The sequence below is a fragment of the Solanum lycopersicum genome, chromosome 5 (genome assembly GCF_036512215.1).
Source record: "Solanum lycopersicum chromosome 5, SLM_r2.1".
Taxonomy (NCBI): Eukaryota; Viridiplantae; Streptophyta; class Magnoliopsida; order Solanales; family Solanaceae; genus Solanum; species Solanum lycopersicum.
In genome coordinates this window covers 55,338,990-55,351,664 of record NC_090804.1, presented here as the reverse complement: position 1 = coordinate 55,351,664, position 12,675 = coordinate 55,338,990, and the positions used below count along the sequence as shown (strand labels likewise).

Sequence of the window (12,675 nt, the reverse complement as noted above, 5' to 3'; positions counted from 1 at the left end):
GTAAGTCTACTATGCTTCAAGTTTAATTAATTTCCAAAACATCAATTTCCAAATCCATAGTCTTCACCCAATCAGGATTAGCAATAACCTCTTTGAAAGAACATATTCACTGAGCTAAATAAGCCTTCAATACTTGTCTATAGTCATGATATTTGATTAGTCAATGGATAAGTAAAGCCATTTTTTTAGGCTGAGTTACAGAGTCTTGCAGCCACAGAGGTGGTTTACTTGACCTGCCAAACGTTTTAAATTAAAAATATTTAAACAATAGAACCAAAAAAAATAAAAAAAAAATGTCTTTTTTATATTACTAATAAGAGTTGTTGATTATATTAAATCAAGTGATAAGTTAATAAACATCAATTTTAGCAAACTAATATTTTCAAATATTGGCATTGTAATAAAGAAAATATGAAACATAAAAGTTACTTTGATAAATTAGAAGATTCTTTATCTTCTATTCACGTAGATTTGATTATGGAGAGATACCAGAAGGAGGAGTATATTTCATTAAGAAACAATATAATAGTTATGAATGGTTAAAGATAACATGACTTAACATGTTCGAACAACACACCAAATATTAAAACAACCAGTCAAAAATAATACTTTAATAGTCGCTAAAACAAGAGGTTACTCTTGTTTAATTTCTAAAAGTTCCAGCCCCGTATGTAGAGGAAATGAGAGCAACAAGGAGGGGAAATTGCAGAAGCACAAACGAAGTAATCGGTAGGCAAGCCATTGTCGCAACTGGTATAAGAACCCATGCCTTCTTCTGCCCAAACATGAGATACACCGTTGCACTGAAGCTAATAATCGTTGATGTTATAGAAAGAAACAGAGTTAGCAATCCCATGATAAGACTCCTGGGCAAAGTATGAAGGAAATCTTCTTCTGCATAACGAGATGTCAAAACTGACAAGAACACTAGTAGAGAGGTGCTAGAAGTGAACAATGAAGCTGCATTAGAGATTGAAAAAATAATGAAAGCAATGCTTCCAGAAAAAGTGGGGAATCCACTGTTTTGGTCATTGCCACCTGGTACTGTAATTGCTGCAGCAAATGCGATGGTAGCAATCAGTGATGCTGCAATTGTGCATGAGCTTGATGTGTGTTTCATCCATTTCTCTCCATCTACTTTCAACTTTTCATGTTCCTCAGTAAAAACCACATATGGAGCTTTCTTCTCAAGATTTAAGCGTCTCCAGAACGAAGACGGGACTATCTTCTTTACTTCCTGATATATGTATATATATATATATATACACACAATGTAAGTCGATTAATAAAAAACAACCAGCCAAAATGGTTGGATTCATGCCTCAACCATTCAAATGAACAAAAAAGTGGAAAAGCTAAATTTATAAAATCAGCAAATAGATGGTAGTTCTACGTATAGAGTACACATTAGGCTGGAGTGGTACATATCTAAAAGTTAAAGAAGCATTACTAGTCAACAAGGACTCTGGTGAGAGGCTATTATGTCCAATAATATAACATGTCCTATCTATATTTGACATCAGTACATATATAACTTGGACGTAATAAGATAAAATTAAATCACCTTAAACCACTGTAGTTCTAGTTGCATCTGAAAAGCTGGTCCAGAGACAAGGTTTAGCTTATTTTGTGGTGCCAACTTTCCAGCCAAATCCAAGATTGTATTGCCCGAGGAGTCAAAATAAATCACCAAATGGTTTAGAATCTGGCTCATTTGACAGACCAACTTAAACACATTTTTGCAGCGATTCTCTATTGCGATGTGTAAGATATTCTTCCCATTATGATCCTCGTAAAAAGCTAAATGAGGGAATTTTTTGAGTATAAGTTCAACAAGCTCATAGTTGTCATAACACGCTGCATCAAGCAGAGAATTGGCAACAATAGAGTCAACTTCTTCGTAATTCAGATTTTCTAGTTTCTCGCATAAGCATGTTGCATACTTAACTGCATTGTGATGAATTGACTTTTTGTCACGGACGTGTTTCAAATAAGGCACTGCAACAAAAGACATAAAGAACAAAGAAATTAGTGTAAGTGCAAAATAGAAACTCTTAACTGGTCTAGAAAATATGTGAAATCCTTAGACATGTATAGATAAACTTGCAGAATTAGATGACTTTTATCTGTTGGAAAAAATGCTAATCATACCTAGGATAATCTCCATAGTAAATATATTAACAAGAGCGTTATAACGACACAAAATATTAAAATGGAGTAAATATAATACCCGAATAAGTAATACAATAAAATTGATAAAAACTTGCTAGTATCAAAATTCATCTACTCTTTTATAAGAAACAACACTCTTTTATTTCTACAACTCACAATAATATTACTTCCTCACTTTTTTCTCGCAAACTAAAAAATAGCTTGTGGATTATCCTCTGTGCTCTATATTTTTTGTGTATCTTCAAGTGTTAAATTACTACTATATTTATAGAGTTTTGAGCCTCTTGATTACGTCATTAGTGACATAAATGTGGCAGCCAATTTCCACAAAGTTTGGCTCCCAAACTCTACAAACTTCCACAACTGTGGCCGCCAACTTTCACATTTGTGGCTATCAACTGTCACATTTGCATCTAGCAATTTGGACAAGTGTGGTTGCCAAACTAGTTGTTGCGGAAAAACAAATAAAAAATAAAAAAATTAGTTGTTGCGAAACTTTTGTTCCCGCAAACCTCTCACTTAGTTATGATTTTTCTTCTTTACTCAAGGGCTTTATCTCAATTGTAACACCCCAAGAATTTCTAAGCTAAGACCCAAACTATTCTTTGATATAAGGTCTTTCCAGGTTATTCACAAATTTCTTATATATATAAAGGTAAATTCTCTAGTATGGAAATGATTTTTGATATCAATAAAGGTCACTAAAAACTTCTAGCACACACTTGAGTTGAAATTTCCTTACTGATTAAGTTTTGACGTAAGATTTTACTATCAACTTTAAATAACAATATATCTTAGAATATAAAGAGTTACGTGGTCGATAACCTATAAAATTAAAGGTATTTGAATCTTATTTTTAACGCAACTAATTTCGTGTAAATATGAGTTTCGAGTAAAAAGTAAATACCATTTTAGTAACCTGATACAATGTAGTAGTGTAGTGACGAATTAGTCGATGGAAAAACATTTAAAAGGGATTTTTCTGTCTTTTTACCTCTAAAAAAATACTAAACATATCTTTTGACTAATTAATGGCTCAAAACAATCAGATTTTCATCTCTTAATCCCTTATTTTCTTCTCTCTCAAAACCCTAAGGCGAAACCCTAAGGAAAAATCAAAGTCGAAGACTCCATTCAAGATTCTTTCAATCTTTTGTCAAGATTCTTCTTCAAGGTATGTCCTTCTATAAGAATTTTATTCTTTTCAACTCAAATTCTTCCATACAATTATAAATCACTACAGAAAATCATCATTCTTTGTTGTAGAGATTTCAAGAAACTAAATTCAAGAATCTTAAGCAAGGTTTTCTTTATTGTTCTCCAAAATAGAGTTTCAGGACTTCTAAATAAGTTCTTCTTCAAGATTCTTCAAGAACCTTGTTCTTTCAAATATGTAAGGTTATCATAGTGTTTGACTAGTTTGTCCTCACGCCCTACATCTACTTTCTAATCAATAAAAGAGTAATCTAGGATTCTTTTCCTAGATTTGTATATTTTTAGGATAAGTTGATTTTGAGTTTTAAAGTTCATGTTTCTTTTTGAAATTCTATTCATTATTGTTCAGTTTCTATATGTTATGCATTAGGAATATTGAGTTGATTCGTTCATATCGATATTTCAACGTAAAACCTATAAATTGATTATTCTTGATATGAGTAGTGTCGTTGAGTTTTGAGTTTTTGAGTTCTGAATGAGTTGAGTCGTTCAAGTCCATATTTATGCATGAACCCTATGAATTGATTTATATATCTTAAGATGCTTTTTAAAGACAAGATTTGAGTTTTAAACTTATTTTTTAGAAAGTAAAGATGAGTTTTGAGAAAGAATTTCTAAAACATGATTAGTATCATAATTGAGTATGCCATCAATTTTTAAGCAATGTGGTATCTAGATATACCAACTACGTTTATGCAGTCATCAATGATCATATCTCAATATGATTTTGATATGTATATTTTGAGAAAGAGTTTTCAAGTATGAATTGAGTAAGAGTATAAGAAAATTAGGTATTAACAAAGGTATCATTTTTTATATTTATAGAAGAGATACTTTGATTTGTTATGAGTTATGAGCTCAAAGATATTTCAAGAGTAGTTACCTCTTTTAAGAAAATAGTTTGAGCAATTATCGTAAACCAAATGAAGAGTATGTTTTTATACATTGAGCATGAGCATGAGCAAAAATTATTGCAAGCAGTATTGAGCACCGATATGGGAATTAGTTCAGACAACTCACAATCCTCATAAACCATGTATGTCAACATGGGTACATGATCATACTTTTTAGATGAATCATAAGTGCCTTCGGGTAGAGCTTAGATGTTCCACATAGTTGAGGTTTCCTATACTACAGCAAGGTATATGATTGTTCTGGCAGTGTGGGTGAGATGTTGTATCATCATGTAGCTCATAGTGATGGTTGTCGGCTCCAAAATAGAGTTAAAAGTGTAATTTTACTGTCCCACTTAATATGTTGAGTTTAGAAATGAGTAAGTATTTCTGTAAAATATTAATGATTTCACTTCTTTTTCTTTACATTCAGTTGAGTATATATCTATATCTACTACATTCCATTTATTTAGTTATTTGTTATTCAGCTACATTACATGCTCATACATTCAATGTACTGATGTCATTCGACCTACATCATAATGATGCATATATAGGTTTTTAAGATCCTTAACAATAGTATGTTGAGATCCCTTTATCCGCTTGTCAGCTTCCGAGTGAGGTCTTCTTGCTTTTGGAGGGCTCTAGTTTCATGAGTTGTTAGTATTAGTAGTATTTTAAGTAGTCGTGAGTCTATTTCCGACACTCATCTATATATAGTAGAGGCTTGATAGATAGACAATTTTGGAGTATTCAATTTTAGATATTTTATTTAAAACTTATTTTTCATATAAGTATATTTATCTATGTTTTCTATTTTAGACATTTTTTCAATTTGATACTTATGTATGCTTGAGTTAGTCTTCCGCTTGTAGTCAGTCAGTATGATGGTTCGGTTCTTGAACAACAATGGTTCTTGAATACCAATCACATCCAGGGTGTAGGCTCGGCTCGTGTCAAACATGATATCAGAGCATAGAGTTCAAGTGTCCTAGGGTGTCTATAAAGTTGTGTCAAAAAAATCTTATTTATGGTTGTGAGGGTCCCATTTCTATAAATGAGGGACTACACATATTTAAGAAAAATATCTCTTCTTCCATACTCTAAATCGTGCAATGGAACTATGTCGAAAAGAACTCATTCAAACTCATGCATTTCTAAAATCCATTCGACTACACCTCATACTCAAGGTAGTTGAAAAGCAAAATCACTTCCTTATCGATGAGTTACTCTCTGTAAAAGTCTTCGAAAATTCATGAGAGTGTAGAATGGTTATACATAAGCATGTGAGTGATCTTAAGTGTTGAGATTCAAAAGAATGCACTCTTATTTATATAAATCATGGGTTCGAGCTAAACACGAGATGTATTTCTAGACTCTCTTTTTGCAAACCTCATTTCAGTTTAGACTCTTATGAGTAAATGTTCTTTAGAGATTTTTTCGTATTTTCAACCAAAAAGATAGTATGAGTTACGATGTTATAAGCATTAATAGTAAAAGTTCCTAGAATCAGAAGAATGAATGCTGAGGTATAGTAATCTAAAAAAGGGAGATAGTGATGAGGCAAATTATGTTATGGTAGTCATGCACCTAGTAAGTTATTAATGACGAGTTTTCCCTTATGGGTTTTACTAAGAAGTGACGAGTTTGTGAAGATCCCATGATAGGAGGTACAATAAGAGTTACTAGTTGCAATTAGTTAGAGTATATTTAACTAGAAAAGAGTTTATGATGAGGTTTGATTGTGTTATTAACGACCAACTGTAGGAGTTGAATAGAAGGGCAGGAGTATACATGAGGTGTTAGATCTAAGTTAAGCTTATGATTTTTGAGGGAGAGCCCATAATATTCAGAGGGTTACAAAATTAATTAGGCAATGATGTATAACGACTGAGTAAATAGTTCTTAATTTTGGAAGGACGCGTGATGGTGGATTGTATGTATGTAGACTGAGAGATAAAAATTGACTGCTTGTCATGAGGTCTTAGTGGGTGATTTTATCTAATATTTGTCAGTTAGTATAGTAAGTGAGCAATCATATTGATATCATGGATGAGTAATAAACATTAAGCTTAAATTTGAGATGAGCTTCATCATAATAAGAACAGCAACATGAGGGTTATGATGTTAGTCTTGAGCTCAGATCTGGTAGACTTCACATAGAGTAGGTGAGAAATTGAGATGTTAACTACAATTAATATGAGTGGTACAAGTGAGAGATCCTAACTTTTAGATCAGGGAACTGAAGTGTGGTTAAATCATAAGAATAGTAAGAGCATTAAGAGGTGTACCCGAGATTATATGTAATCAAATGAGGTTCCAATTAAGTTTCTTGTTCTCGTGTATGCCTAGAAAATATATTTGAGTTATCAATGTGGATTAGTCTTATGTAAGAATTGTGTATTACCCTTAAAAGTTTGGTAGAGAGGATTTTATAAAGTCAATAATGAGCTTCTTAAATACATCTTTAGTAGCATCATTGTCCAGAAAACTGCACGCTAGCCCATGCCAACGTTGGTGTAGTCACTTAAAATTTATTAAATATAAATTTATAAAGTTATTTAGATTATATTAAATTAATAAATATATAGTTGAAACTGTAACATCCCAAAACTTGAAATAACTAGGAAGAACCTAATAATTAGAAATAGTCATATTTGGAAATAATGGAAATCTGAAAATTTTGTTGAGTTAGTATAAGTTGATTTGGTCAACTTCAAACGGCCATAACTAATAAATCAGGATGATTTAGGTATACTTCCAGATATGGTAGGAAAGCACTTGTAATGATCTTTCCAACTGCGCCATGTTTGCGCGATTTTGAGTTCGTAAGAGTGAGTTATGCCCTTTTAAAGTTGGGTTGTTCAAATAAGAAAAGTCTAAAACCGGATTTTAGAAGGGTAGTTTGCTCTTTTCCTTACTCAACTTAATTAATTCATTTTTAGGAGCTTAATTGGGGTAAAGTCAGATTTTAATCAGTTTAAGAAGAGAGAGTTTCACGCTAGGGCTTGGAGAAAGGATAAAAGAGGAGAAAGAAGAAGAGAGAGCAAGATTTGTCAAGATCGTCGAGTTTAGCTTGTCGATTTCGTCAAGGGGTGATCCCTACGAGGTATGTGAGATCACATAGCGTTGGGTTAGTTCACCCACACGCCAAGCATGTTTAATTCAATGTAGTTTTGTCCTAAAAAATTGAGAATTTGAAGTTCTTAATAGTTGTTCTTGCATTGATTTCGTTCTTGAAGATGAATTGAGATTAAGAGTTTCTTGATGATTAAGGGTGTGTTTGGTATGGAGGAAAATGTTTTCCATGGAAAATTTTTTCCTAGAAAATGTTTTCTCTGGAAAACAAGTAGATTTTGGAGTTATTTTCTCATGTTTGGTTGGAGAGTAGAAAATATTCTCCAAAAATGATTTTTAGTGTTTGATTTATGAATGTAAAATGTTTTTGTGAGACATATTTTATTTTACTAGAGTAAAAAGCAATTTATAAAATTGAAAATATTTTATAAAAATAAAATTATTATTTTATGGGGTGGTGGGGAAGGGGGTAGTGGGTGGGGGAAGGGGGAGGGGGTAGGAGTGAAAAAAATAAAAATTTGAAGTTGATAGTATTTTTAAATTACAAAATTAATTTTTTTGGGGGTTGGGGGAATAGCCGGGGGTGGGGTGGGGGTAGGAGTTTAAAAATAACAATTTGAAGTTGAAAATATTTTTAAAAAAACAAAATTAATTTTTTTTGGGGGGGGGGGCTTGCCATTGGTGGGTGGGTGGGTGGGGGTCAGGGATCGGGTGAATAAATAAAATTTTAAAATTGAAAATATTTTTTTATTGACGTTTCTCCCCCCAAAAAAATATAATTTGAAATTGAAGGAGAGTTTTGGAAAATGTTTTCCTTAATTTTTGAAGGGAAGTCATTGTCCTTAATTTTGAGGAAAATGAGTCGATTTGGAAAATATTTTCCAAAACTTTTGTCCCAACCAAACATGGGAAAATTGAAAAACATTTTCCTGAAAATGTTTTCCTTCATACCAAACACACTCTAAGTGTTGTTTCCTTGAGTTGTTTGGGTTTGATTTTGTGTATATGATTTGGGTGTATGAATCTAAAGTGAATTTGGGAAAAAGAATCATGCTAGAACGATTTAAGATCAGAAAATTAGATCAAAAGTTCATCAAAAATTTTCCTAAAAGGAGGTTGGCGCGACACACCCCTATAGCGCCCGAGGGGCTGGCAAAGTGCACCAGATTAGAGAACCAAAAAGTTGGGGCTGGCGCAGCACGCTAGAGACGCGCACCGGATTGGTGTTTTTCATCCGTTTTTCATCATTTAGCTTGTTTAAGTTCTTGTAAAGGTTACTAACCCTTTGTATTGATTATAACTACTCTAAGTGACTTCTAAACATCTATCAATCATCCAGAAACATGAATCATAACCTTGAATACATAAATTCGAATTCAAGAAAAGTCAAGAACCAAGTCTAAGATGTTCTTCTAGTCTTTTCAAGAAGTGTTTCGCAAATGCTTTTAACTTTGTTTTAAGACATAAAGTTCAAGTTGAGTAAAAAGTAAAGATTGAAGTTTATTTATTCAAAAGTATATGGGGACTATGTAATTCGAAAGGGTTTAAAATATTTTCACATTTAAAAAAGAAAGAAAACCTTGTTTCCATAGAGCCTCTGACCTAGTTTTCAGTAAAGATTAAATGCTTTCATAATTAAGTAAGAGAGGAAACCTTGATTTTCCAAGATAGTCTTTGAGCTATGTTTTTGAGCAATTATCTCAAATCACCGAAAAAAGTTTGTTTCTAAACATAAGAGCAAGTATTATATTTTGGGAGTAGTATTGAGCACCGATATGGGGAAGAGTTTAGACAAATCATAACCCCCATAAACCATGTAGTCAATATGGGTAGAAAAGTGTCATACTTTTTAAATGATTCCTTTAGTGCTTTTTAGCATAGACTAGTGGATCCACTTAGTAGTTTAGGTTCTATATCATCGGCAAGGTATATGACGACCTTGGTATCGTGAGGCAAAAGAATGTATCATTACAATAGATTTTAAGTGATAGTTGTCATTCCGAAAAACTCCTAAATACACAGCTTATTCGTATTTCCACATACATCTCAGATTTATATGTATCTTTGCATACACAAAGAGTTCACATCATGTCAACAAATTTTATTTATATTGCAATTTTTTAAGCCACTTTATATTGAAATTAGTTCAGTTATGTTGAGTTGAGTTGAGATAGGTAAGTTCTTCAAATTCTTTTCAAGCATATGTTGTATTTAGTATTCTAACTCGCATAATAGTACATTTATGTACTGATTGCATGTTGGCCTACATCTTATTATGATGTAGACAAAGGTAACGAGGATCAACATCCAGCACATCGTTTATCCAGTAAGCACTCTAGAGTCAAATGATAAGTCGGTGGACCCCTTTTTGTTGCTTTCAATTTTATTATTTAGTTCATTCAGATGTCGTGGGTCTGTCCCGACATCCATCTCAATTGTTATTGACTTCATAGATGGACATTTAGATGTTAGTTCTTTAGTCTTTTCACTGTCATTATCTTATGCTGAGACTTATGTTTGACTTAATAGTAAGTTGAATGTTCCTTTATAACATTCTATTTTATTTCATAGATGTATCTTAATAAGTTAAGTCTTCCGCTGAGTAAGTCAGACGAAGGTTCACTTGGGGTCAACAATGGTTCTCGAGTGCGAGTTCCACCCAGGGTGTAGCCTCGGGGCGAGACAAACTTGTTGTCATATCATAAAGCTCAAGAGTCCTAGGAAGTCTATGAAGCCATGTCTGTAGAGTCTTAGTTATCAGTGTGAAGCGCGTCACATCTTTAATTAGGAAGTTGCAACATTTAGAAAATTCCTTCACTTCTTTCATACTCATTTTGTGCGATAGAGCTCATCTTTATACAATTTCTTTATGACTCGTGCTTACGCATAATAGATTGTGAGTTGAACTATTTTGAAAGTGTTTCCATGAGGTGTTTCTTCAGTGAGCTAAGAGAAGTAATGAGATTGTGGACGACATGAGGAGCCGGATGAGTTTATTCATTGTTGGGTTGACTCTTCTATAAAGTAAGCGAAGTATGACAACCATGATAATAGGTGACATGGGCATAACAAGGCTGATAATCCATGTGGAACAAGTTGAGGAGGAAAAAATGAAGGATAAAGAAGAGTCTAATAATAAGAAGTCTAAGACATTAGGGAATGAATTTGAGCAGCAAAAGAGTAATGCTAACCGGTGTTTTTTCCAACATAAGAAGAAAGGAACTGCTCCATCATTTACTAATGCACCTACACCAAGGAGCAAATGTGAGTACAATAGTCAGAATTCTCAGAACTTCAGAGCTAGACTTGCGCATTCTCAAGGTAGTAAGACACAATGGGGAACTAAGACTCCTGCATGTGATAAGTGTGAGTCGTGATGGATCCACTGGTTGCTTCAAGTGTGTCCATATATGTCATTTTATGAGAGATGTCCTAAGAATAGGCAGAGTAATGTTAATGGGGGCAATAGAGAGAGCTGCATCTAATGGAGCTACTTCAGAGGCAGAGGGAGGAGGAAACCGTCGTTATGCCATCACTAGTCGCCAAAAGAAAGAGGATTCACCAGATGTTTTCACTGGTATGATCCAAGTCTTCAATTTTGATGTTTTTCCTGAGAAAATTATTGAGCCCTTTAGTGTTTCTACACCTGTTGGTTAGTGTATTCTAGCATAAAAAGTCTATCGTCATTGTCCCCTTTGTCAATCACAAGAGTACCATGGATGATAGTTGAGATAGACATAGTAGATTTTGATGTCATTCTAGGTATGGATTGGCTTCAAGACTTTTATGCATCAATAGATTATAGAGCTCGAGTATTCAAGTTCTAGTTTCTAGTGAACCAGTCATAGAGTTTAAAAGAAGTTCAGTAATGCCTAAGGGTCGTTTATTACATACCTTAAGGCGAGAAAGTTAGTTTCCAAGGGGTGTGTTTATCACTTAGTTTGAGTTAATGACTCTAGTGTTGAGATACCTCTTATTTAGCCAGTTTCTCTAGTAAAAGAGTTCGAGATGTTTTTCAAAATGATCTACCCAGAGTTCCTCCTGAAAGATAAATATACTTCGGCATAGACATTCTTCCAAATACTCTTCCTATATCTATTCTTCCATACAGAATGACAGCTTTAGAGTTAAAAGAATTGAAAGAGCAGTTGAAATATCACCTAGATAAGGGTTTTATTTGACCAAGTGTCGCACCTTGGGGCTCTCCGGTATTATTAGTAAGGAAGAAGGATGGTTCCCATAGGATGTGTATAGATTAGTGCCAATTGAACAAGGTTACCATCAAAAATAAATATCATCTTCCAAGGATTGATGATCTTTTCGATCAACTTCAGGGTGCTCAGATATGGCTACCATCTGTTAAAAGTAAGGGAGTATGATATTCGAAGGACAACATTCAGGACCCGTTATGGTCATTATGATTTTCGGGTAATGTCGTTTGATTTGACTAATGCACTTGCAGCGCTCATGGGCCTTATGAATAGAGTTTCCAAACCTTATTTGGACGTGTTTTTTGTCGTCTTCATTGATGACAAACTAATATTTTCGATAAATGAAGAGGATCATACTAGTGTTCTCAAAATATTTCTCCAGACTCTAAAAGATCTAAAGTTGTATGTCATGTTCTCTAAGTGTGAGTTTTGGCTTAAATCTATGGCATTCTTAGGTCATATTGTGTTTTGAGAGTGTAGAATTGGCCTAAACTCACATCTCCAACTGATGTTAGGAGTTTCTTGGGTTTGGCTGGCTATTATGAAAGGTTGATAGAGAGGTTATCATCTATTTAGTTTCCTTTGACCAAGTTAACTCAGAAACAAATAAGTTTCAATTTTTTGAAGCTTTTGAGAAAGTCTTTCAAGAATTAAAAAAGAGGTTGAATACTGCCCAGTTTTAACATTATCGAAAGGTACTCAAGGTTTCCTGGTATATTGTGATGCATCTAGTGTTGGTTTGTGTAGTGTATTAATGCAAAATGAAAAAGTTATACCTTATGGCTCAAGACAGTTGAAACTTCATGAGAAGAACTACCCAACCTATGATTTAGAATTGGTTGCTATAGTGTTTGCTTTGAAAATATGGAATAACTATTTGTACAACATTCACGTTGATGTATTCACTGATCACAAGAGCCTTCAGTATGTGTTTACTCAGAAAGAGCTTAATCTCATATAAGAATAGTGGTTATAATTACTCAAGGCTTATGACATGGGTATTCTTTACCATCCAGGTAAGGCTAATGTTTTTGTTAATGCTTTAAGAAGGTTTTCTATGGGTAGCATCGCCCATGTTGAGGAAGAAAAGAGAGACTTAACATAAG

The 12,675-nt window shown here is 33.5% G+C and overlaps 1 protein-coding gene across 2 annotated transcripts in view; it reads right to left on the bottom strand.

Annotated features, from left to right (window-relative positions):
• Nucleotides 1-486: 486 nt before the first annotated feature.
• LOC109118747 (protein ACCELERATED CELL DEATH 6-like) overlaps nucleotides 487-12,675 on the bottom strand; it is a 34,815-nt gene continuing 22,626 nt past the window's right edge. For both annotated transcript variants that reach the window (XM_069298081.1, XM_019213999.3), the window contains 2 exons: nucleotides 1,565-1,998; nucleotides 487-1,237 (listed from right to left, as the gene is read on the bottom strand). In XM_069298081.1, coding sequence (XP_069154182.1) covers nucleotides 644-1,237; nucleotides 1,565-1,998 — 1,028 coding nt within the window. In that variant the 3' untranslated portion in view covers nucleotides 487-643. The remainder of the gene's footprint in view (nucleotides 1,238-1,564; nucleotides 1,999-12,675) is intronic.